Source organism: Fusarium verticillioides, chromosome 6 (genome assembly GCF_000149555.1).
Source record: "Fusarium verticillioides 7600 chromosome 6, whole genome shotgun sequence".
Lineage (NCBI taxonomy): Eukaryota > Fungi > Ascomycota > Sordariomycetes > Hypocreales > Nectriaceae > Fusarium > Fusarium verticillioides.
This window is the reverse complement of record NC_031680.1, coordinates 1952860-1972820: the sequence shown is the minus strand read 5'-3', so window position 1 is coordinate 1972820 and position 19961 is coordinate 1952860. Positions and strand designations below refer to the sequence as shown.

Below are 19961 nucleotides of genomic sequence, written 5' to 3'. Positions count from 1 at the left end.
AACACCTGGCTCCGATGAACAGAACCTATCATAGAGTCTGTAGTTAGCAATACCGTTGCCGATGCCAACCCCTTCATGTTCAGGTACAAGCGGCTCAAAGGTAAATAGTCGGGTACGGGCTCCCAAGAGCTTCAGGGCTAGCGGCAGATACCGGGCATCCGGGTATGTTATCATCAGTAATTATTAGTTTGGCTACCTCTCTGTTCATTCATAACGTAAGGAGGAAACTCATGATGGCCTAGGATGGTTTGGGATTTTGTGTAGGTAGCTATTAGTTAGTATGGTTGAAACTGTTCGCAAGACATTATATAAACTGTCAAGAATATTATACCATAGACTTGCCCAAAACAGCAATTACAGAAAAAAGTATCGCATCGTCGGAGAAGAATCGGAGACGTTGGGGCCTCATGGATCGGTTGCTTGCCGTCTCACCGAGCATCAAGGGGCCCCTCCCCCGGGGACTCATCTCTACAACCCCACGGATACAAGGCGCTTGTTTAGAACAAAAGGTTCCGTCCATTCGGCATCGACCTAATTCTCGCCGTCTGTCACAGTGGAGGTGATTTTAGGTGAGGTTACGGAATCTTATCACTTAACCATAGGTACATGTAGGTAGCGCGATAAGATCCATACCCGTCCTACAGAGACGCACCACCAAAGAAATTCCCTCCACTCCCCGGCCCGGTCTTCGCTCGGTGGTCGCCATCTTCCCTTCCGTTGACTACCTCAGCTTAGCTTTCTCTCTTAGGTTCTTGTCAACTTGCGACAACTCTCCGCTCAACTTCTTTTTTTTTTCTTCTGGTCTTCCCTCATCTTTGTTTAGTCGCCTGTACAGTCGTCACAATGTCCAACCCTAACGACAAGCCCCTCCCCTTCGTCTACCAGTTCGCCGCAGGTACGCCAGTTCAGCTCATTCAACTCTACCATTCTCCAGATCCAATGGCTAACGTTTCATATCTTAGGCGCCATTGCCGGCGTTTCGGAGGTACGCTCGCGCCAGTTTGACTCGTCTGAGGGCCATTGCTAATTTTGTACCGGTTGTAGATTCTGGTAATGTATGACAGCATTTGTCGCGTGCTCGAGACATTTTAGCTAACCCAGTCCCAGGTACCCTCTCGATGTTGTCAAGACCCGAGTGTATGACGAACCATGCGTACGCATTTCGAAATAATAGCCTAGCTGCTGACTTGATGACCAGCCAATTGCAAACTGGTTCCGGTGCTACCGCTGAGTACAATGGCATGCTTGACTGTTTCCGAAAGATCATCAAGCAGGAGGGGTACGGTATCTGCGCTCGCCACTCTCTTGCGCCCACAACTAACGACATGCGCCAGTTTCTCACGACTCTACCGCGGTATTTCCGCTCCCATCCTGATGGAGGCTCCCAAGCGTGCTACCAAGTTCGCTGCCAACGATGAATGGGGCAAGGTTTACCGAAAGATGTTTGGCGTCGATAAGATGAACCAGCAGCTTTCCATCCTCACCGGTGCCTCTGCCGGTGCTACCGAGGCTTTCGTCGTCGTTCCCTTCGAGCTCGTCAAGATTCGTCTCCAGGACAAGGCTTCCGCTGGAAAGTATAACGGCATGGTCGATTGTGTCGTCAAGACTGTCAAGAACGAGGGTCCCCTTACTCTTTACCAAGGCCTTGAGAGTACTATGTGGCGTCACATCCTCTGGAACGCTGGTTACTTCGGCTGCATCTTCCAGGTCCGACAACTTCTCCCCAAAGCTGAGACCAAGAGGGCTCAGATCACCAACGATCTCATCTCTGGTGCCATTGGTGGTACCATTGGAACTGTTCTTAACACTCCCCTGGACGTTGTCAAGAGTCGAATTCAGAACACCCCCAAGGTCCCTGGTCAGGTTCCCAAGTACAACTGGGCCTTCCCTGCCGTAGGAACCGTTTTCAAGGAGGAGGGTTTCGGTGCTCTCTACAAGGGTTTCTTGCCCAAGGTGAATAGTCATCCCCAAAGTGAGAGGGTGGTCAACTAACAAGCATTCAGGTTCTCCGTTTGGGTCCCGGAGGTGGTATCCTCTTGGTCGTGTTCACAACTGTCATGGATACGTTCCGCAGCTGGCACTACCCTGCCAATGCTGAGCTTAAGAACTGAGTCAGCAAATGAGCATGGGTTAAAGGAACACTAAAACAGATAGCCGCAGTTGGTGTATGATAAAAGAAATGAGCGGGTTTGGTCTGCCAAATGCTTATATAAACACAGGTAAAAAGAAATATAAAATGGCAAGATAAGATATCAAAGACTTCTCGAAGCTGAACAGAATGTTCCTAACTTAATTCAAGCCTACATATGACCGGCTTTTCTTCTCTCATCTCGAGGCTGCATTAATTTAAGTTGTGGTGTTGAATTCTTACTTTCTTACCTTGGAGAAGTTGTTCTCTTACATCATGGTATATCATCTGAAGGGCACTACAACACCTCTGCCTCTCCCCACTACAAAACTCCCTCTCACTTCTCTATTCCTTTTAATTACCTATTGCATTTCTTCCTTCCTCTCTTTCTTTCTTGAACTTCAGGTAAACAACTTCAATATCTCCTTCTCTTCTTCATCCACAACTTCAACTTCCTTCTGCCACGCCGTAACTTCGACGGTGCACTTCAAAATCTCAAACTTCCCTCTTCTAAACTCTTCTAATACTCTTCATATTCTCTGAAGCCTTCCGTTACGGTGATTCACCCACCCTTGCAGTCTTATCTATAAAAGGCTACTCTTCCTCCTTCAGTCCTCATCTTCATCTCTTCACCTCTTCTTCACAACCTTCAGTTCCCTCTCTTCCCTACTCTCAAGTTATATCAATACGATCTCCCCTTTTACTCTGTCCTGTAGTCTACACTTCATTAATATGTCAGACGGGAGCTCGAGTGGCTCCGATGCGGAGTTTATTGACCTTACAGAGGACGATAATTCTCATCCAGACATTGATGGGCATCATAATGATGCCCCTGACCAAGAGGATATCTTGATTGGACTAGATGTACATGGGGAGCCGATCTCGCACATCATATACCGGCCTAGTAGCCCTATGGACACCGACAGCGAAGAGGAAAACAGTGACAATGGCCAACAAACTCCTGAAGCCGAGGGAAGCCTCTTCTTCAGTGACGACGACGACGGTGAAATCAGCAATGGTGATGGCGGTGACGGTGGACATAGAGGACCCCCATCCCCACCATCGCCCGTTGACCCAGGTAGCGAATCTGACGAGTCAGAAGATGCCGACAATCATCATGACGATGATGAGGATGACGACGACGACACCGACGATCAAAGTCAGGCAAACCACCATAACCAAGGGGCTCCTACCGGAGGAAGTCCTGGTGGCGATGATTCTGGCGATGACAGTTCAGACGATGAAGCAGATCCAAATGACGAAGATGTCGACAATCATCCCATCAATCGTGACGATGAAGAAGGCAACGTGGAGCACGGACATAAGAACCCGGACGCTGATTTACCTCAGGTCCTAGAGGAAGAAAGTATCGAATCGCCAGAATGGAATGGACAATGTCTCAACACATGTCATCCCCTTTGGGATAGGGTTGCTCGCGAATTTGCAAATTATCGAAACCGATTCCTCAAAAAGAGAGAAGAGTTGAGAGAATGCAAGAAGGGCAACAGGAAACGGGTCACTGACCGGAATCGTGAAATCAGGAGCCTAAAAGAGCTGGTGGGCATAATGAAAGAAGCAGTAAGAGAGTTCTATGCTGCCAATGAAGTAAACATTCAGCAGAATATAAGACTTGTTTCGGAGAACGAGGAACTCCGATGTCTTGTGCCCCCAGTAGAATTGGTCGATTTCCCCGACCCTATTCAGCTGAACAATGAGGATATGGAGGCATCTCTGCCCGAGGAGAAGCTGGAGAGACTGCCGCCAGAAGTCCGAAGGTATTTTCGTGAGTGGCGGGGCGCACCAGTGAAAGCCCGAAAGACAGAACGTGTATGTACTTATCACTATGAGGAGGCTTTAGTCTTCAGAATTGCTAACTATTAATAGTTATGGCCATCTGCTTACACGTATTGGATCACTCATGGTCGTCATCGTGACTATGAGAATTGGGGACAGATTCACAAGCTCGCTTGCCAGGAAGAGAATATGCCTTCAGTTTTCGGCAAGTCCACGCCACTCAGGACACACCCTTACCTCACTCTGTGTGCACCGCCCCTCCAAGAGGAAGAGAGGGTTATCACAGGAGAGGGTGAAGTTTGTACTCCTGAGCCATATTGCCGACGCGAATGCCCACAAACCCAAGAAGATACCGGCCCGTTCAACTTCGACATTCTTCCAACCAAAGATCGACAGAAGATAATCACCAAAATCCTTCGGTATGCTCTTGTTTTTGATGGGAATATCATTCACGCTATCTCTCGTTTGGACCCATTCTTCGAGCCAGCCTCCCCTAACCGGAACTGCAACGGTAAAATATCGCTATTGCATCGCTTCCACATTGGGCGACAGAGAGTTTCTCTCACATTTGGAACAATTCATCCTCAGAAACTCCTTGCCCCTCTTCTGGTATGCAAGGAGTGGAACATGATAGGTGGGAGCCTGTTCTATGGAGCAAACACATTCGCTTTCTCTTCTATCGGCGAGTAGGGTCGCTTTGCGAACAGAATCGGATGCAAACTCCAACATTTGCAGTATATCGAGCTGTTATGGATGGGCTCACAGAAGCTCACGTACATGATCGACCAAAAGGGCAAGTACGTATCTCGACGAACTCATGATCTCGCCTATCTGCCCGAGGCCTGTCGACTAAAGACAGTTGCTATTCATCTGCCCGAGTCCTCCAGGCAGTATATGCGACGTAAGCATGAGCCGCCTCAGATCGTTCGGTTCTTGGCACAAAAGTCGAGAAATCAGCCTAACTTCCGCCGCTTCCGCGCGTTGCGTACGTTACAGGGTGTTGATTATCTATACTGCCTTCGTGGAGTTCGGGAAATGACCTTCTTCGACTATGACGAATCGCGACGACAGCCCCCGAAAATGCCAGTTCGTGACTGGACTTTTGTCCGTGATATCAATGAGTCTGTACGCAGGGAAAAGTCTGCAAATGATGAACACTTCTCCCAGCTTCGGTACCTAGCTCCATTGTTGATCCAGCCTTCCGTCGAACTCGCTAGGCAGCTTGAGGAAATCGTCAACCCAGCGCCTCAGCGAATGGGTCTCTTGTCACCACCTCCTGATATGTACCCCCAGCTGCAGGCCGCCTTGGATCAGACTGATAGCTCTGAGAATGAATCCGATGGCGATGCCAGCGACGGAAATTCTGATGAAGAGATGGGGGGAGACACTGACGATGATGGCAGTGACGGTGATGACGATGATGATGGTGGCAGCGGCGGTAGTGATAGCGGCGCAGATGCCCGCTTCTATCATCAACTTCTTGCTGCAGATGACTACCGCCGTGAGCGAGATGATAGCCCGGCCGATGAGCTGGTAGCAGGGAGGTCCGATACCTTATCTGGTAATCGGTCTGATCCCGAGTCTGAACAAGAACAGAAGAAAGAGGTATGGTCAGATAATGGGCAAACCATCGACTTAATGAGCGACGATGAGGACGATGACGGGTCCCAGTATGGAAGAGACCGGTCTACCTCTCTGTTCGTTCGGAGCCCCCCACGAGAACATCGACCTGAGTTCACCACCAAGGTTGAAACGCCGTCTCCTCCCAAGGCAACCCCTCCAGTTCTCGCTGACCAGGCTGAAATAACGCCGGTGAGGGAGGCCAGCGCTGACAGTAGCTTGTTTGTGAGCCCTACCCCCTATGAGGTTCTGAACCCTCAAGCAGGAGATCGTGAATCGCCAATTGACCTCACTGAACCTATGGAGATGCCATTCTCTTCTCCTGCTCCGTCTTCATGCTTGAGCTCGAGCAGCTGTTCTTCAGGTTCCAAGCGAGAATGGAGTTTTATCAGCGTGGATGATGATGACGAGAATGATGGCGATGATGAGGACGAAGGCTTCCGAGTCTTGGGAAGTGTTCACAAGCGGCCACGCCGCCCTGACGGTGATGGTGACGATGACGGTGCTGAAATGATGGACCTAGAGGAGGAGTCTCTGGAGGAGCAGCCTCAAGAGGAGTTTGTCATGACTTAGATTTTGCTATTTGCGGGCTAAAGGAGGCACAGAATCTCGGGAATCATTTGCTTTTGAAACGGGAGAGATCATTGGAACTGAGGTAAGGTTACCATGATATGTTTTGGCAGCGGAGTTAAGTTCAAGGTCCGGGCGGGGGAGGAGACATATTCGGAAATCGAGACGCAAAGTAGGTGCCCAGATTGACACTATACGTATCTCATATTGAGAGGATAGTTTTCCCTCACAGATAATTGCTAATAAATACCCCAAAATTGCCTCAAAACGTGGCTTGCAATGCTTATATAACCGCGACAAATTTCTACAGGGTAAAGATGCGAGTATCATGACTTGAATAGATGCATGTTGTCCGCAACTTATCTAATCGCTGCATGATGCGGCCTGGTAGGGTCCTTGGAGAACGTGACGTAAATGCTTCCTACAAATCTCGAAAGCGGCAAATGAGAAACTCCAATTAGAAGCATGTGGTGAAGCGCAAGACTAAGTTTCAGAGCTTCAGAGTTGCACACCTTGGAAAAGAGATCCGTTATTGGTTCAACCTCAGTCCGCAATTCATGGAGGGGAGTTTCTGGATGGCGGGGTAGGTTCTCCATCGATGGATACAACGGTGACAGAAAAGAGGGAATACGTTTGTGACTTTTATGTAAGATATCATCACAGAATACTATTATAATAGTAGGAGATGTGGTACATAATAGCAATATTGGTAAGGTATAACACCTTGAGAAATGGGATCATCTTCTAATTGACAATGGATGCTTAGAACTTATAAGAATCAAGTATCAGGCTTTCGCTATTACGGGGTCTCTTTTGACGCCCCGTCTCCCCTAGCTGCTAACCAGGGTTGCGATTGGGACACCATGCTGAATGCACTTGCTGACGCGCACAATTGGCTGGCGGGGCCCTCGCTATCGAATCTCAAGGTCATTAATGACATCGCCTCTTGACCATCCCGATCTGACAAATCCCATTCCTTTCGTCTTCTGAATAAAGAAAAGTGTCCCTGCATCTGTTACGCTACAGAAGACAACTCTCAACAAAAATTGCCCTTCATCCGAAGACCCAAAACGACCAGCGCCCCTTTACGCTCTCCCTATTAACCGGTCGAACACGCGCTGGGTGGCAACCTACCTACACCAATCACAAGCAACCGTCGCAATCTTTGCGCCAGCAACCTCAACTTCTGCGCAACTTTACCTGGGCTTGTCATCCTCCCAAGCTCTCCTGCGCTTCAAATTGCACCTTTAAACAGGCCGTGACCCAACGAGCGTCACAGCGAGGTGCCTTTCGCGCCCAGGAGAGTTCTCTCGCCCCCTGCCCATGAGTCACTTATTGTGGAAATCCTACTGGGAAAACGATGTCGACCGGTTTCGGCGTCTGCTGGCCCCAACCAGCTACAATGCCCAGTCGTTATCGAAGAGCCCTGCAATAGGAGGAACTGGCGCACTCTTCGGTGGAAGCTCTGGTCTTCCAGGGACTTCCCCACGACCGGCGAATAAGCAGCGACGAGTTTCTGGCCATCCGCAGACACCTGGGAAATCGAAGGACGGCAATACACATCTTGGACGAACCGAAGTCAACAGCCGCGACCATGCTGGATTGACAGTTCTACTTCGCGCTGCCTCATCGACCGACCCGAACGCCCACCAGTTTGTCCAGGCTCTTATCGAACACCCTGCCATAGATCTCTACGTCCAAGACCCCGAGAGTGGTTGGAATGCCCTCCATCGATCCTTATACGCTGGAAATGTTTCGATTGCGCGACTGTTGTTGGAAAAGGAACGGGTGGACTTGACGAGCCATAATCTGAACGCCGTTCATAAAGTCGGACTCCTGATCAAGACGAAAGACCACGAGGGAAACAGTCCTTTTGACGTCTACAACTCGACGATCGCCGCAAGGTCTCTGAAGAGCCTGGAAAATGGGAGCAATTCTGATAGTGACGCTGATAGCGTCGATAGTGGAGGTGATGGTTTACATCAGTAGGTGGTTTGGGAAACAGACGGACCTTTGGCTGATTCTTGCTACAGTATGGTAAAAACCTCGCACGGATTGCGGAGCTCGATTGATGGTGATGAACTCTTTGTTTTTGGCAGCAACAAGAACGTTTCTCTTGGAGTAGGCGATGAGGACGATCGCCAGTATCCTGATCGCATTCATTTGTCCAGGCCCGAGCTACTCGTGCATCGATTATACCACTCACACTTGGACGAGCAGGATGAGGAAGCCCCTTCTTCGTTGAAACTGGATGAGATTCCGACCCTGGTTCGGAACCGGCCGCTCGTTATCCAAGACGTCTCCATGTCCAAACTGCATAGTGCTATTCTGACAACCGACCCGGTCTCAAACCTGTATGTCTGTGGTGTTGGCCGTGGAGGCCGACTTGGTTTGGGAGATGAAAACACACAGTTCAGATTCGTACCTGTTGAAGGCCCATTCATTGACAAAAAAATACACCAAGTGGCACTTGGGCAGAACCATACCATGGCCGTTGTCGATAATGGAGAACTCTGGACCTGGGGCCTTAATTCTGCTTCACAGCTGGGATATGCTCTGCCTCCACCGATGAAGGCAGACGAAGAACCCATGAGCCTTACTCCTCGCCAGGTCTTTGGATCTATCAAGAAAGAAATTGTCCTAGGGGTTGCTGCGTCTGCAAACCATTCTGTTGCCCATACAGGAAACTCACTATTTACCTGGGGTCGTAATGTCGGACAACTGGCTCTAATGGACGCTGATTCGAGGTCACTTGATATTCAGCATACCCCCAGAAAAGTCGCCGCTTCTCTTCTCGCCGCCCCCATCGAGATGGTATCAGCCATTGACAAAGCCACCATTTGTCTGCTTTCCAACCATACTGTCTGGGTCTTCAGTCACTATGGGTATAATTTGGTCAAGTTCCCATTTCCCGATGTCTTCGCGAACAACATCTCCATGACACGATATGAATCAGGCGGTCGAAGGGAGATTGACCATATCACAGCGGGTGGCGAGACAATAGCTGCTGTGACTGCCCGCGGTGATCTCTTCACATTTCATTTGAACGACAATGGGGATCAAAGCCAGTCTGCTGCGTCAACTACGAATCCAGTCAAGATCAAGAATGCCCTGACACAGCCACAGTGTGTCTGGGACTCTCGCAAAGACGGAGTCGCATCTGTCGGAGTTGGGGAACATGGGTCGGTCATCATATGCACAGAATCAGGGGCTGTATGGAATCGTGTAAAGCGTACAAAGGGCAAACTAACTGGATTTTCTGGATCAAGTGGCACGAAGCGCAAAGACTTCAAATTTCAGCGAGTGCCATACATCACCAACTGTGTTGCTGTCAGAAGCTCCATTTTTGGCGCCTTTGCGGCTATCAGAAAGGATAGCAAAGTCATGGCGGAAGAGATTGAGATTGAAGAGCAATCTCTTCGCGACGATATTGGTTCTCTACTCTGTCTAAATGATTTTGATACCCCGCAACACCACCTCGAAGCAAAAGGCTCTCGGAAAACATGGGAAGCTGCCATTATCAGAGAGAAACGAGATCCTGTTCCCTACGAAATCCTTCGGTCAGCCGACATCGAAACAGACTTGGGTCGCTGGCTGGAAACCAACTCTTTCCGATACGATGAAATGAACATGGCAATCTGTTCCTCCTCTTTTCCTGATATCAAAATTCCCGTCCACAGTTGGGCTCTTGCTGGCAGAAGCCCGGTGTTACGGCATGCACTATCAGAGTTACGCGAGCGTGGATCAGTATTCAGCACGGACTCTTTCGGCCTCGAGGTCGTGGATGACAAGGCCCTATTGACGTTGTTCGAAGTCGACATTTACACTGTTCTGAATGTTGTTGTCCATGCCTACCAGGACAGATTCGTTCCAGTATGGAAATACACGCGCGAAGCACCTCCACTTGCGTTCCGTTTCCGGCAAGTTAGGACAGAGCTGATGAAAGTTGCAACAAATCTTGCCCTTCCAAAACTGGAGGCGGCAGTTCGACTACAGACCGGCGTGGAAGAGTCCCTAGACGGCGATTTCAGACAAGCAATCCTCGATCCTTCTTTCTTTGATGACGGCGATATTATCATTGAGTTGGATGGAGACGACGTCATGGCCCATAGCCAGCTATTGTGTCAAAGATGCCCTTTCTTTGAGGCATTGTTCAACGGGCGGTCTCAAGGCCAGTGGCTCGCTGGACGCCGCGATGGCATGGATTCTGCGGAAAAGATCAGGGTGGACCTCAGTCACATCGACCCTGAAACATTCAAATACGTCATGTCCTTTATCTATGCAGATATCGGACAGGAGCTCTTTGATACTGTCTCAGTGTCTAATTTGGATGAGCTTTCGGAGCTAGTGCTTGACGTGATGAGTGCTGCAAATGAGCTGATGCTTGATAGATTGTCCCAAGTCTGTCAAAGTCTCATTGGTAAGTTTGTGACAACAAGAAACATATCGAACTTGCTCAACGAGATAAGCCCTTGCTCCGTTACGGAGTTCAAAGACACTGGTCTTGAATACATCTGTCTTCAACTGGAATCCATGCTCGAGAACCACCTTCTTGACGATTTGGATGAAGACCTTTTGCTGGAGCTTGATGGAGTGGTCCGAGACAATCAACTTGCCCGGTTCCCATTTGTACGGAGCGGGAGAGCAGAGCTACTACTTCATGGAAGTCATCCCGAGCTGGCTGCTGATATCGACGAGGAGCGTCAGGCCAGGATCAAAGAGATGGCCTACAAGGCATCTCAGCGGGATGACGAGAAGAAATTATCATCATCCTTTAAGGCTCGAATGGGAAGTCTAGATGAAGGCAGTCCGCTCCAAACTCCAGAGACAACTCGACGCAAGTCCAGAGGTGGGCGGAATGAGCCTTTCAGTCCCAGTCTTCGGCCTAAACAGTCGCAAGCAGATATGATCTTTGATATGGAGGATGAAGATGGGTCTTTATCTGCTAAACCACGATCGCCCCTGAATGAAGCCGTAAATCTTCGTTCGCCTCCGGAGCTAGACGACATGCCGCAGCTTCCCAAAGCATGGCGGGAATCAAAGGGCAAGGAACTAGCAGGCTCTGCGCTCAGCCCAGTTCCTCATGCATTTTCCATGTCCCCCGAGTCTCAGCCATCCGAACGGGGTAGCATAAAGACGCCAGGCGGTAGAATGTCAAAGCCCGGTGCTCCCTGGTCAGCGTCAAAATTAGCCACTTCGAAGTTGGATCTGAAAGATATCATGTCTGAGGCGTCTACGTCTGCTTTGACTGCGGGGCTCCAAGCGCAGAGAAAGCAAGATGCTGCAGCAAACAAGCCACAGACCAAAGTATCGCAAAAAGAACGGAAGAGGCAGCTTCAGGCATTGGCAGCAGCAGAAGCAGCAGCGAAGGACGAATCGACGAACCACGTACCTTGGGAGAGTGTTCCAGAAGGAGGGCGGCCAGCGCCTTGGAAGGCAGCAAGTCCAGCACCCAAGACGTCGCTGAAAGAGGCCATGTCCGCGGAAACCAACATGCCGAAGGGGGTATCTGCTAACGTAAAACCTCTTGTCGCTTCAGAAACGCGAGCAAGGACGGCGACACGGCGTACTGCGTCACCCGACACAAGGTTCCCGGGTCAGGGTCGAACCAACAGCTCCCCCGCAATTGTTGCAGGACCCTCGACAGAGCAGCAGCCTAAGAAGCCGTTGGTACCACACTCCAAGTCGTACATTACACCGGCACCAAAAGCGGAGCCCACGCTCGGATTCAGCATGGCTGATATCATTGGCCAGCAGAAGCGCGAGCAGGAGGCTGTCAAGGAAGCGGTTGCGAAGCGTTCGCTACAAGAGATTCAGCAAGAGCAAGCGTTCCAGGAGTGGTGGGACCAAGAGAGCAGAAGGACACAAGAGGAAGAGGCCAGGCGAAAGCAGAAAGAAGGCCGAGAGAAGGACAAGGATAACAAGGCAACTAAAAGGGGTGGTCGACGAGGACGAGGTGGTAAGGCCACAGGCACCGGTGAAGCGGCTACAAACAGCGGGCAAAGCGGCGTAAACGGAAGTAGAGGCGGAGGCACTACCGGCTCAAGCAAAACAAACACTCGGGGATCGGGAGGCGGACAAGGTGGAGGTGGAGTCGGTGGTGGCCGGGGCAGGGGAGGCAAGGGACGTGGCAATAAGTCCCAGGCTGCATGATGAATACGGCAGTGGGAGTCTTGACCTTGAGGAGCATAGGACTCAAAGGGACATTGGGCACACGGTATACGGTATAGAGCGGATGGATGGTCGGTGGACTTGTTTCGTTGTACTTATTCACTTGATCTTCTTGGCTGGAATTGCTAAGAACAACGTACATATGACCCTCTCCAGCTTTGAATAGAAGAATTGTAGACATGTTGATAAACTGTGAAACATGTTAGTTGGGTGATGTGCTTCAGCAGGGTACATGGCGATAACCTTGAGAAGCAACTCGACGAATTGGGCCTTTTTCTTCTTCTTTCTTTTTCTGTATTACGTGATAATATGCTATGTAACTCCATCAAGGTGAGTCTCCAATTCGCCATGAGTGACTCTCAAGGTTACCGTGAGAGTGCGTGCCATGCTGCCATGGTCGTCCCTCCACCCACAAAGGGAGAGAACAGTCATTTATTATTATCGAGCTCGGGCGGACATGTGGAGATCGTCCGATGAAAGGCGTGAAACGTTCCGGATCTACAAAGCTAGACTGCATAGAGAAGGCTACAGATACTACATACCAGAGTCAGAATCAGAAGCATTACGATAACGAAGAGTAGCATTGCGGCCAAGCAAGTAACGCCTCTCAGCTTGAAGATAAGCCCTTCGGCTTATCTCGTTCGTGGAAAAGACTCGGGGAGAGGAGCGGAGTGTCATGAGTCAACATCCCATCTATGACTGGTGCTTAGATGTGACAACCACCATGAGCCAACCAGAAGAGACGAACGGGGTTATGAGAGATGTTTCTGCCTGGTTTATGGCAGAAGTTCTTGAATGACAGTGAATTAAACAGGGGCAATGCATTGCATATGTTGTTTCCTTTGAAGGCCCTTGAATAGCGTGATAGCTGTGCTGTAGGACTTATCCATGGAAACTCTGGGCTTGGAGTACCTAGGGTAACCTTATGCCAGACAGGCCGGGCAAATGAATGGAGGTGGGTTTCCATGGAGGCGCTTAAAGCCCCCAGGATTATCGAAAGCATCCACTAAAATGCACTGACTGAGATCCCCTGTTGGGTACGATCCGAGCCCCCCCAATTCAGTGAGGGGAGGGCCAGAGGGCTCCATGTTTGAGGTGCCCACTACCGGTGTTTTGATTGAGGTCCATGCATGGGCCGATGCATTGATATGAATATGGACGGATCGTTATCTTGTCCTGTACAAGAGGTCACAAGACATGAGCGAGATAGATTAGATTAGAAAACTCGCTCATTGTTAGTAGGTTGAAGATGAACAAGACAAGTTGCGGTAAATCTAACATTTTATTTATTTATTATTCTCATTTGGTGTTGATCAACTAACTTAACTAAGAGCTGACTCGACTCAGGCGCAAGACGTACGTGCCCATGAGCCCTGTGACTGTGACGTGAGGCTCTAGCCGATGACGACAACCCATTATTATCCAATCCAGTCCCTGTCGCCCATCCCATCACGAGGTCGTTGGTGGTGACCTCTTCCGTCTCCGTCTCTATCTGTTTACTAAGTTAGTACCTAAACGTTATTACCTTTTCCCTCTTATCCCATCGCCGTTGGAATATCAAAAACACAACCAAACTTGCTTCTATTTCAGAGTTGGGCCAGCTGCAGCAACCCGCGACCTATCGTCTTGTTTAATCTCTATTCGTGGACACAAACAAGTACCTTACCTTGCCTTGCCTTACACAAAGCAAACCGCGGTACCTGTACCATCTCTGCGCTCTGTTAGTGCGACCGGATTGGCCTATACTGTACAGTGTTAGACCCTCTTCTCTCACACCTCACTTCAGACCTATTACAACGACAACGACCCTGGACGGATTGTGTTTGACTGCCTGCATAGCTCTGCATCTAGCATCTGCATCTCACCGACCGACAGCAAGGAGTTACCTGGACTTGGACTTGGACCTGAACCTGAACCTGGACCCAAGCTTTCTGCCTTTTGCTTTTCTTTCTTCCTTTTTTTATTACACTTTTGCCTACACTTCTACCTCCACACTCCCCCGACCCCAAGCACCGCCGACTGCCGATCCATCTCAAATTCCCCGTCCTCCGTTCTCCCTTATGGAACTGAACTGCCTGCCTCGAACGATATGAACCATGGATGAGCAGGTCTTGTGGCCGATCAAGATCCCTATACGTTCGTGATCAATTCATCCATCAACCAACAATTACGACCCGTACCCTCTTCTTTGCGCAAACGACACGATACGATATACGATAACCGATAACAATGCATCAACAACCCCGTGGCCCAGCCCGGGTGTCATCCCCAGGTGCAACGCACCATCCATCCATTCCATCTCGATCCAACAGCACCAGAGATGCTGCATTGGGCTCCCGGCCTCGAGCCGGCTCCAATGTTGCTGGTAGAGACACACCCAGCTCACCAACTATTGGAGATGTGCCGACACTGGCGCCTCCAGCCGATTCGATCAGGAAGCTTGATCAAATAGTCCAGGTATTAATGGCTGGGATACATGAATACGTTGGTCAAGTCCCGTTGCTAACAATTACTCTCCCATGCAGAACTTCTATGCAAAGGTAGCCGTACTCGTCCTCGACTCACGCATCAAATCCAAGCCAGCGCGCGGGGCCAACGGTGGACGGAAACCCAACAAATGGGTAGGTTTGCAGCCTGTTTGCACACTCAGTCGCTAATCTTCCGGTAGTTCCAAATCGAGACGGATGAGATTGATGACTTTCGAGATGAGCTCAAGATCTGGAAGACTTGCGGTAGCTTCGATAACCCCCCTCCTCCAATGGTTATCGAGGTCTATCTGGATACTTCTCGATTAAAAGACAGCCAGAGTCTAGTCATCGTTGATGAGGCTGGAAAGAGATGGGATGTGATGGAACAGCTGAACTCATCTGGTTCCTCTACCGACAGCTCATCCGGCGCATCCCGGAGAAACAATGAGGTTATCATTGAGAGGTGGCAAGTCGAGCTCAAGTACTCAGGCGTAATACCCACGGACTTTGGCCCGATCCTACCCACCATCTACAAGAAGGCCATTGTCTTCTTCCGGTCTCTTTTCATCACCACTCGCCTTCTTCCAGCATGGAAGTTTGCCAGCCAGGGTCCTGCCAAGAACTCACACCCAGCGCTTATTCCACGATGCCGAGTACGTTTATCTCAGTCTGATCGCTCACGTAATGATCAGCTGCGTCTGCCCATTGATGGCAGACCAGACCCCGTGACGGAGTACATGTTTGGCGATTTAGAGGTGCCTGTTGGACGACTAAGCACTACTGTCACCTATCGCAATGATTGCAACTTCCGCGTGGATGACTCTGAGGCTCTACTGAGTTCTCGTTTCATGGGAGTGGACGAGAACTTTTTCCGACCTTCCATTCCACCGCTGAATGATCACTCAAGAGCGCAGACGACGGAGGCAGGGTCGCTGCGTGACAACCGCTCCCGTCCAAACTTGAGTGATATGCAGCAGGCATATGGAAGTCTTTCGACGTTCCACACCAATGTCCCAATGGGCACCAGCCCGATCTCGGCTCTGAGATCGGTGCGACCACCAGGCTCCGATACAAGCTCACCCCCAGAGTCTCTGCCAGCACAGATTGGTGTGGGTGGTCCAAGCTCTTTGCCCGTACGCCAAAGTGCCACACGACCCCCTCTGCGAACGACCGAGGGCTCAAGCCGACGTCCTTCGGTATCTTTTCAGCCTTTCAAGGCGGGCTCGCTCTCAGGCTCGCCTGTCCCAAGGCAGATTGATCCCGAGCCGGCTTCTCCTCAGACGTCGGCTCGTCCAGCTATTCCTTTCCTTAAGCAAGCAGGAAACCCGACATCTCTTACTGCTGGTATGCCAGCTTCCCTACGCGGTGGTCCTCCTCCTCCGGCATCTACAGACCCTGCTGTCGCCAGCTCCCCGCGACCAGCATCGACTAGTCGCTACAGTAGCAGCTTCACACATCGCCGTGGTCGTCTATCCTTTGGAGGAGCCAGCAGAGCTGGCGATGACGAACAGGGCAGTAGTGGCAGGCAGAGTTTGGCCTCATCGGTGGCACAACCAGGATCTGACCTCCTGGATGAGATTGCAGGAACCAGCTCAGACTCGCTCCAGAACGACCATAAACATCTCTCAGACTTCATCAGCGCACTGGACAGTAAAAAGACCCTGAAGAGCTTTGGTCCCTCAAAGAAAGGTGAATCAGCAACTAACAAGACTGTGGCGCAACTATCGCGCTTCCATCAGATGAAGGACTCTAATAACGCGCTCACGGATTCGATGACATCGTCTGTACAAATGCAGAGGTCGTCGAGCTCATCCAGTCGACAATTGACGAGTGTGCCTGGGATGACTGCACCAGCTTCTGTGTCTGCTTCGTCGTCTCCTGGGAAGCCACTGTCCCCTCATACACCCCACACGCCAGCAATCCCTTCAAGATTGAGCGAGAACTCGATTATTGATTACACTGGCCAAGGACGAATTACTTCGCGTCAGGGGCGAACATCTGATAACAACCCTGCACCAGGAACGATCAGGGAGAATACGATTACACAAGATGGAACGACAGCCATCGACATTCCCTTGTCCCCTCGGCTGGCCACGTATGAGCGAAGGGCGAGCTCTGTTGCACTCCACAATCGGTCGATGGCGGATGAAGATGAGCCGGACTCTGCCTTTGCGCACCGATCTATCAGCTTAGGTGCTGATGATAGAGAGCCACCTACTCTAAGCATCTTGTTAGGTAGGCAGATGCAGCTCGAGGGAGGGTCAACTCAAAGGGGATCGGATGAACTCAAACCAGCAGCTGAAATCGAGACCTCTGACACGCCAGGGCTGATGCAGCGCGGTCTGTCAGAAGAGAACCCTCCTGAGGGACTGATACCGACGGCAGCGTCTAGCTCACCTTTTGGTAGAAGGCGATATATGGGTATGGCTTCACATAAGCAGACACCGCCGCACTCATCCCGTGGAAGCTTTACCGGATCTATCACCAGGCAGGTTCGGGGTGACGATGACTCGATTAACGAGGAGCCTCTGGTCTTTGACCTGTCAGAAATGGATCCGCAGGGCCGGCGAAGCATCGAAGAGGCCCGTAGCGGCACCCATGGGGCAACAAATGCTACATCAGACAAGGGAGGGTATGAAAGCCGTGGTGCTTCAAGACGGGGTTGGTGAGAATGACATAATTGAATATGGATTTTGGACACAAATTACATACAACATCGACTAACAGTAAAGTAAGAGCGACGACACACCAGCTTGATTGGAGTCATGAGTTATGTTTCAAGGCAGTGGAGTAGCAGGCAGGATGGCGCATTGGATGCGTGATACAGTAGATTGCCAGGTTATTTATTATTTATGTATGTATGTATGTATGTATGGACGGATGGATGGATGGAAGCGGCGTATATGGACTCGTATACATTATTCATAGGTTGATACGATTCAAAGCAGCGTCGACTGTAGCGTTAGCAAGCGGCATCCTTCTCATAAGGCGGGCTACCGAATATTATTTACATTATGTATGGGATATATGCCAAGGTTACCTATGTTTGCTCTTGGTGTGAAGCGTGGCTGTTTGTGACTCCGATGATACCCAATCTGAGGACCACGCCACCTAAGGACGTCATCAAAGGGATAAGGGAGGGGGACGCGCAACTTGTCACGAAGTTGACGATGAGTAGGTGCTAGAATAAATTAAAGGCTCCGCAACAAAAGTAATTGTTTCGTAAAAAACGGATAGAAGCAGCATATTTCGTATTAGGTTTTGCGGGTGAAGCGTAAGCAGCATGATTCAGCCCATTAAGCGCCCTGATTAGATGCATGGCAGATCTCGATAGAAGCTCGCCGATGTCAGACTGTCAATGATACTTCTCCGTAATAAAAATGGAATCAAGCCTGATCGACTATACCCAAGTTGGCTGTGAACTTAGGTATAGGTAGTACTAATGTAGGTGAAATACTCCTGGATCAAGTTTGGTGTGGCGCACTCGTGGTCCTCAAGCCACATTGACCAGGGAGCTTGTCCTTCTGGGGAGGTAGCTCAGCCCCGCTATGTACTTGCTTCGGTTCGCTCGCCGCTCGTTCGTCATCAGAGCGAGCCAAAGGTAAGCGAAGCTGGAAGCCTGTTCTGTTTAAACACTTGCTACCTACAAACTCTTTAAGTTACTTTATTTACTAGGCACCTCCTTATTACCTACCTTAGGCAAGGTAGTTCGTTTTGTTCCTCACACTCGACCCATTCACTATATTCTCGTCCTCAAGACAACACCAAACGCCTACGACGCTTTCTCAACTTACCACCCTCTGAGAGTAATAAGTGACGTGCCTGTGTGGAGAGTGCGACCGCCGACGACGTAACCCAGGGTCTTGGTACGGGACCTTCATCTCGCATCGTTATCACTAGCCTTCTTCTTCCACCACCAAACAGCAACATCGTCGCTTTCGTCGAGACTCTTCTTCTATATACGGTGGATATCCGCATTACATATCCAAGGCTCTCGGCCGACGAATTCATCCCCGCGCCTCTCTCGCATTCACTCCATCCCCGCCAATAATTGATACCCCGAGTCAAATCACCAACCACCATGTTCCGAGCCTCAGCAGCAGGCCCTTATGATGAGGTCGTCAGTATGTAGCGCCCCGCTCTATTCGGGTCGGACAAGAGAATCCCAACAACTTGCTCTCGTCTCGATCTGCGCTTTCTTGCGACTAACACGGATTTAGCCAAGGCCACCGACGAGAACCTCACGTCTGAGGATTGGGGCGCCATTATCGAGGTCTGTGACAAAGTAGGCAACGACCCAAATGGCCCCAAGGAAGCTGTCCAAAGCATCATCAGGCGCCTTGCGCATCGCAACGCCAATGTCCAGCTCTACACTCTTGAGGTATGTTGAATACCACGCCGTCTTGTGAAGCCTTGTTTTACTAACTCAATCAGCTTGCGCATGCCCTCGCCCAAAACTGTGGGAAGAATATACACCGCGAACTTTCTAGCCGTGCCTTTACAGATGCCCTCCTCCGTCTCACCAACGACCGTAATACCCACACACAAGTCAAGTCTAAAATCATTGAGCATATGAAGAGCTGGTCCGAGATGTTCAGCAGCGATCCTGAACTGGGCATCATGAGCGATGCCTACAACCGTGCCACACGAAGCAACCCGAACATTCAGCCCCCAAGTGCTCCTCAAAAGCAGGGCCTTACCGAGCTCGATCGCCAGAAGGAAGAGGATGAATTGCAGATGGCCCTCAAGTTGAGTCTGCAGGAGGAGGAGCGCAAGAAGACTGCTGCAAGCAGTCCAGGCGCACAAGCCGGTCCTAGTGGCCAGACAGAGAGCCCAGCTCCTGCTGCGCCGGCTGGAACTACAGCGGCCACGGTGAGCCGGGTACGCGCGCTCTTCGACTTCGCTCCTTCTGAGCCCGGAGAGCTGGAATTCAAGAAAGGCGATGTTATTGCTGTTCTCGAGAGCGTATATAAGGACTGGTGGCGAGGCTCTCTCAGGGGCAAGACTGGCATCTTCCCGCTCAACTATGTCGAAAAGCTTACCGATCCCACACCGGATGAGTTACAGCGCGAGGCTCAGATGGAGGCCGAGGTGTTCGCTGAGATCAAGAACGTTGAGAAGCTCCTCACATTGTTGAGCACTTCCAACACAGCGCCCCGAGAGGAAGATAACGAGGAGATTTCCGTAAGCACCCAGTATGATGCAAAGTG

General features: G+C 50.5%; 7 protein-coding genes across 9 annotated transcripts in view; 6 read left to right on the top strand and 1 right to left on the bottom strand.

Annotated features, from left to right (window-relative positions):
- Nucleotides 1–843: 843 nt before the first annotated feature.
- Nucleotides 844–2111, top strand: FVEG_02161 (hypothetical protein; the record flags this gene model as incomplete). The annotated part of the gene is made up of 7 exons (XM_018889345.1): nucleotides 844–895; nucleotides 963–985; nucleotides 1045–1055; nucleotides 1108–1137; nucleotides 1199–1279; nucleotides 1335–1953; nucleotides 2004–2111. 7 exons carry the CDS (start codon nucleotides 844–846, stop codon nucleotides 2109–2111), a joined length of 924 nt encoding a protein of 307 aa, XP_018745461.1.
- Nucleotides 2112–2860: 749 nt separating this feature from the next.
- Nucleotides 2861–4612, top strand: FVEG_14989 (hypothetical protein; the record flags this gene model as incomplete). The annotated part of the gene is made up of 2 exons (XM_018904065.1): nucleotides 2861–3955; nucleotides 4013–4612. The coding sequence occupies 2 exons, from the start codon at nucleotides 2861–2863 to the stop codon at nucleotides 4610–4612; spliced, it is 1695 nt and encodes a 564-aa protein (XP_018745462.1).
- On the bottom strand, nucleotides 3909–8081 carry FVEG_14990 (hypothetical protein). The gene is made up of 2 exons (XM_018904066.1): nucleotides 4031–8081; nucleotides 3909–3969 (listed from the first exon to the last, which is right to left on the bottom strand). The coding sequence occupies exon 1, from the start codon at nucleotides 6440–6442 to the stop codon at nucleotides 6122–6124; it is 321 nt and encodes a 106-aa protein (XP_018745463.1). The 5' UTR covers nucleotides 6443–8081; the 3' UTR covers nucleotides 3909–3969; nucleotides 4031–6121.
- Nucleotides 4700–6115, top strand: FVEG_02162 (hypothetical protein; the record flags this gene model as incomplete). The annotated part of the gene is made up of 1 exon (XM_018889346.1): nucleotides 4700–6115. One exon carries the CDS (start codon nucleotides 4700–4702, stop codon nucleotides 6113–6115), a length of 1416 nt encoding a protein of 471 aa, XP_018745464.1.
- Nucleotides 7035–12481, top strand: FVEG_02163 (hypothetical protein). 2 transcript variants are annotated; one of them, XM_018889348.1, is made up of 3 exons: nucleotides 7073–8097; nucleotides 8146–10532; nucleotides 10582–12462. In XM_018889348.1, the coding sequence occupies exons 1-3, from the start codon at nucleotides 7436–7438 to the stop codon at nucleotides 10908–10910; spliced, it is 3378 nt and encodes a 1125-aa protein (XP_018745466.1). In that variant the 5' UTR covers nucleotides 7073–7435; the 3' UTR covers nucleotides 10911–12462. The 2 variants fall into 2 exon arrangements, with proteins under 2 accessions (XP_018745465.1, XP_018745466.1); XM_018889347.1 differs by having other exon boundaries at nucleotides 7035–8097; nucleotides 8146–12481.
- A 993-nt stretch (nucleotides 12482–13474) lies between these two features.
- Nucleotides 13475–17796, top strand: FVEG_02164 (hypothetical protein). Of its 2 annotated transcripts, XM_018889350.1 has the most exons (4): nucleotides 13475–13551; nucleotides 13631–14740; nucleotides 14809–14904; nucleotides 14952–17796. In XM_018889350.1, the coding sequence occupies exons 2-4, from the start codon at nucleotides 14513–14515 to the stop codon at nucleotides 17418–17420; spliced, it is 2793 nt and encodes a 930-aa protein (XP_018745468.1). In that variant the 5' UTR covers nucleotides 13475–13551; nucleotides 13631–14512; the 3' UTR covers nucleotides 17421–17796. The 2 variants fall into 2 exon arrangements, with proteins under 2 accessions (XP_018745468.1, XP_018745467.1); XM_018889349.1 differs by having other exon boundaries at nucleotides 13475–14740.
- Nucleotides 17797–18832: 1036 nt separating this feature from the next.
- The window catches only part of FVEG_14991 (signal transducing adaptor molecule), a gene marked incomplete at both ends in the record, with an annotated part of 1277 nt that continues 148 nt past the window's right edge, over nucleotides 18833–19961 (top strand). Inside the window, 3 exons of the mRNA XM_018904067.1 lie at nucleotides 18833–18875; nucleotides 18972–19132; nucleotides 19186–19959. Of these exons, the coding sequence (XP_018745469.1) occupies nucleotides 18833–18875; nucleotides 18972–19132; nucleotides 19186–19959 (978 nt within the window). The remainder of the gene's footprint in view (nucleotides 18876–18971; nucleotides 19133–19185; nucleotides 19960–19961) is intronic.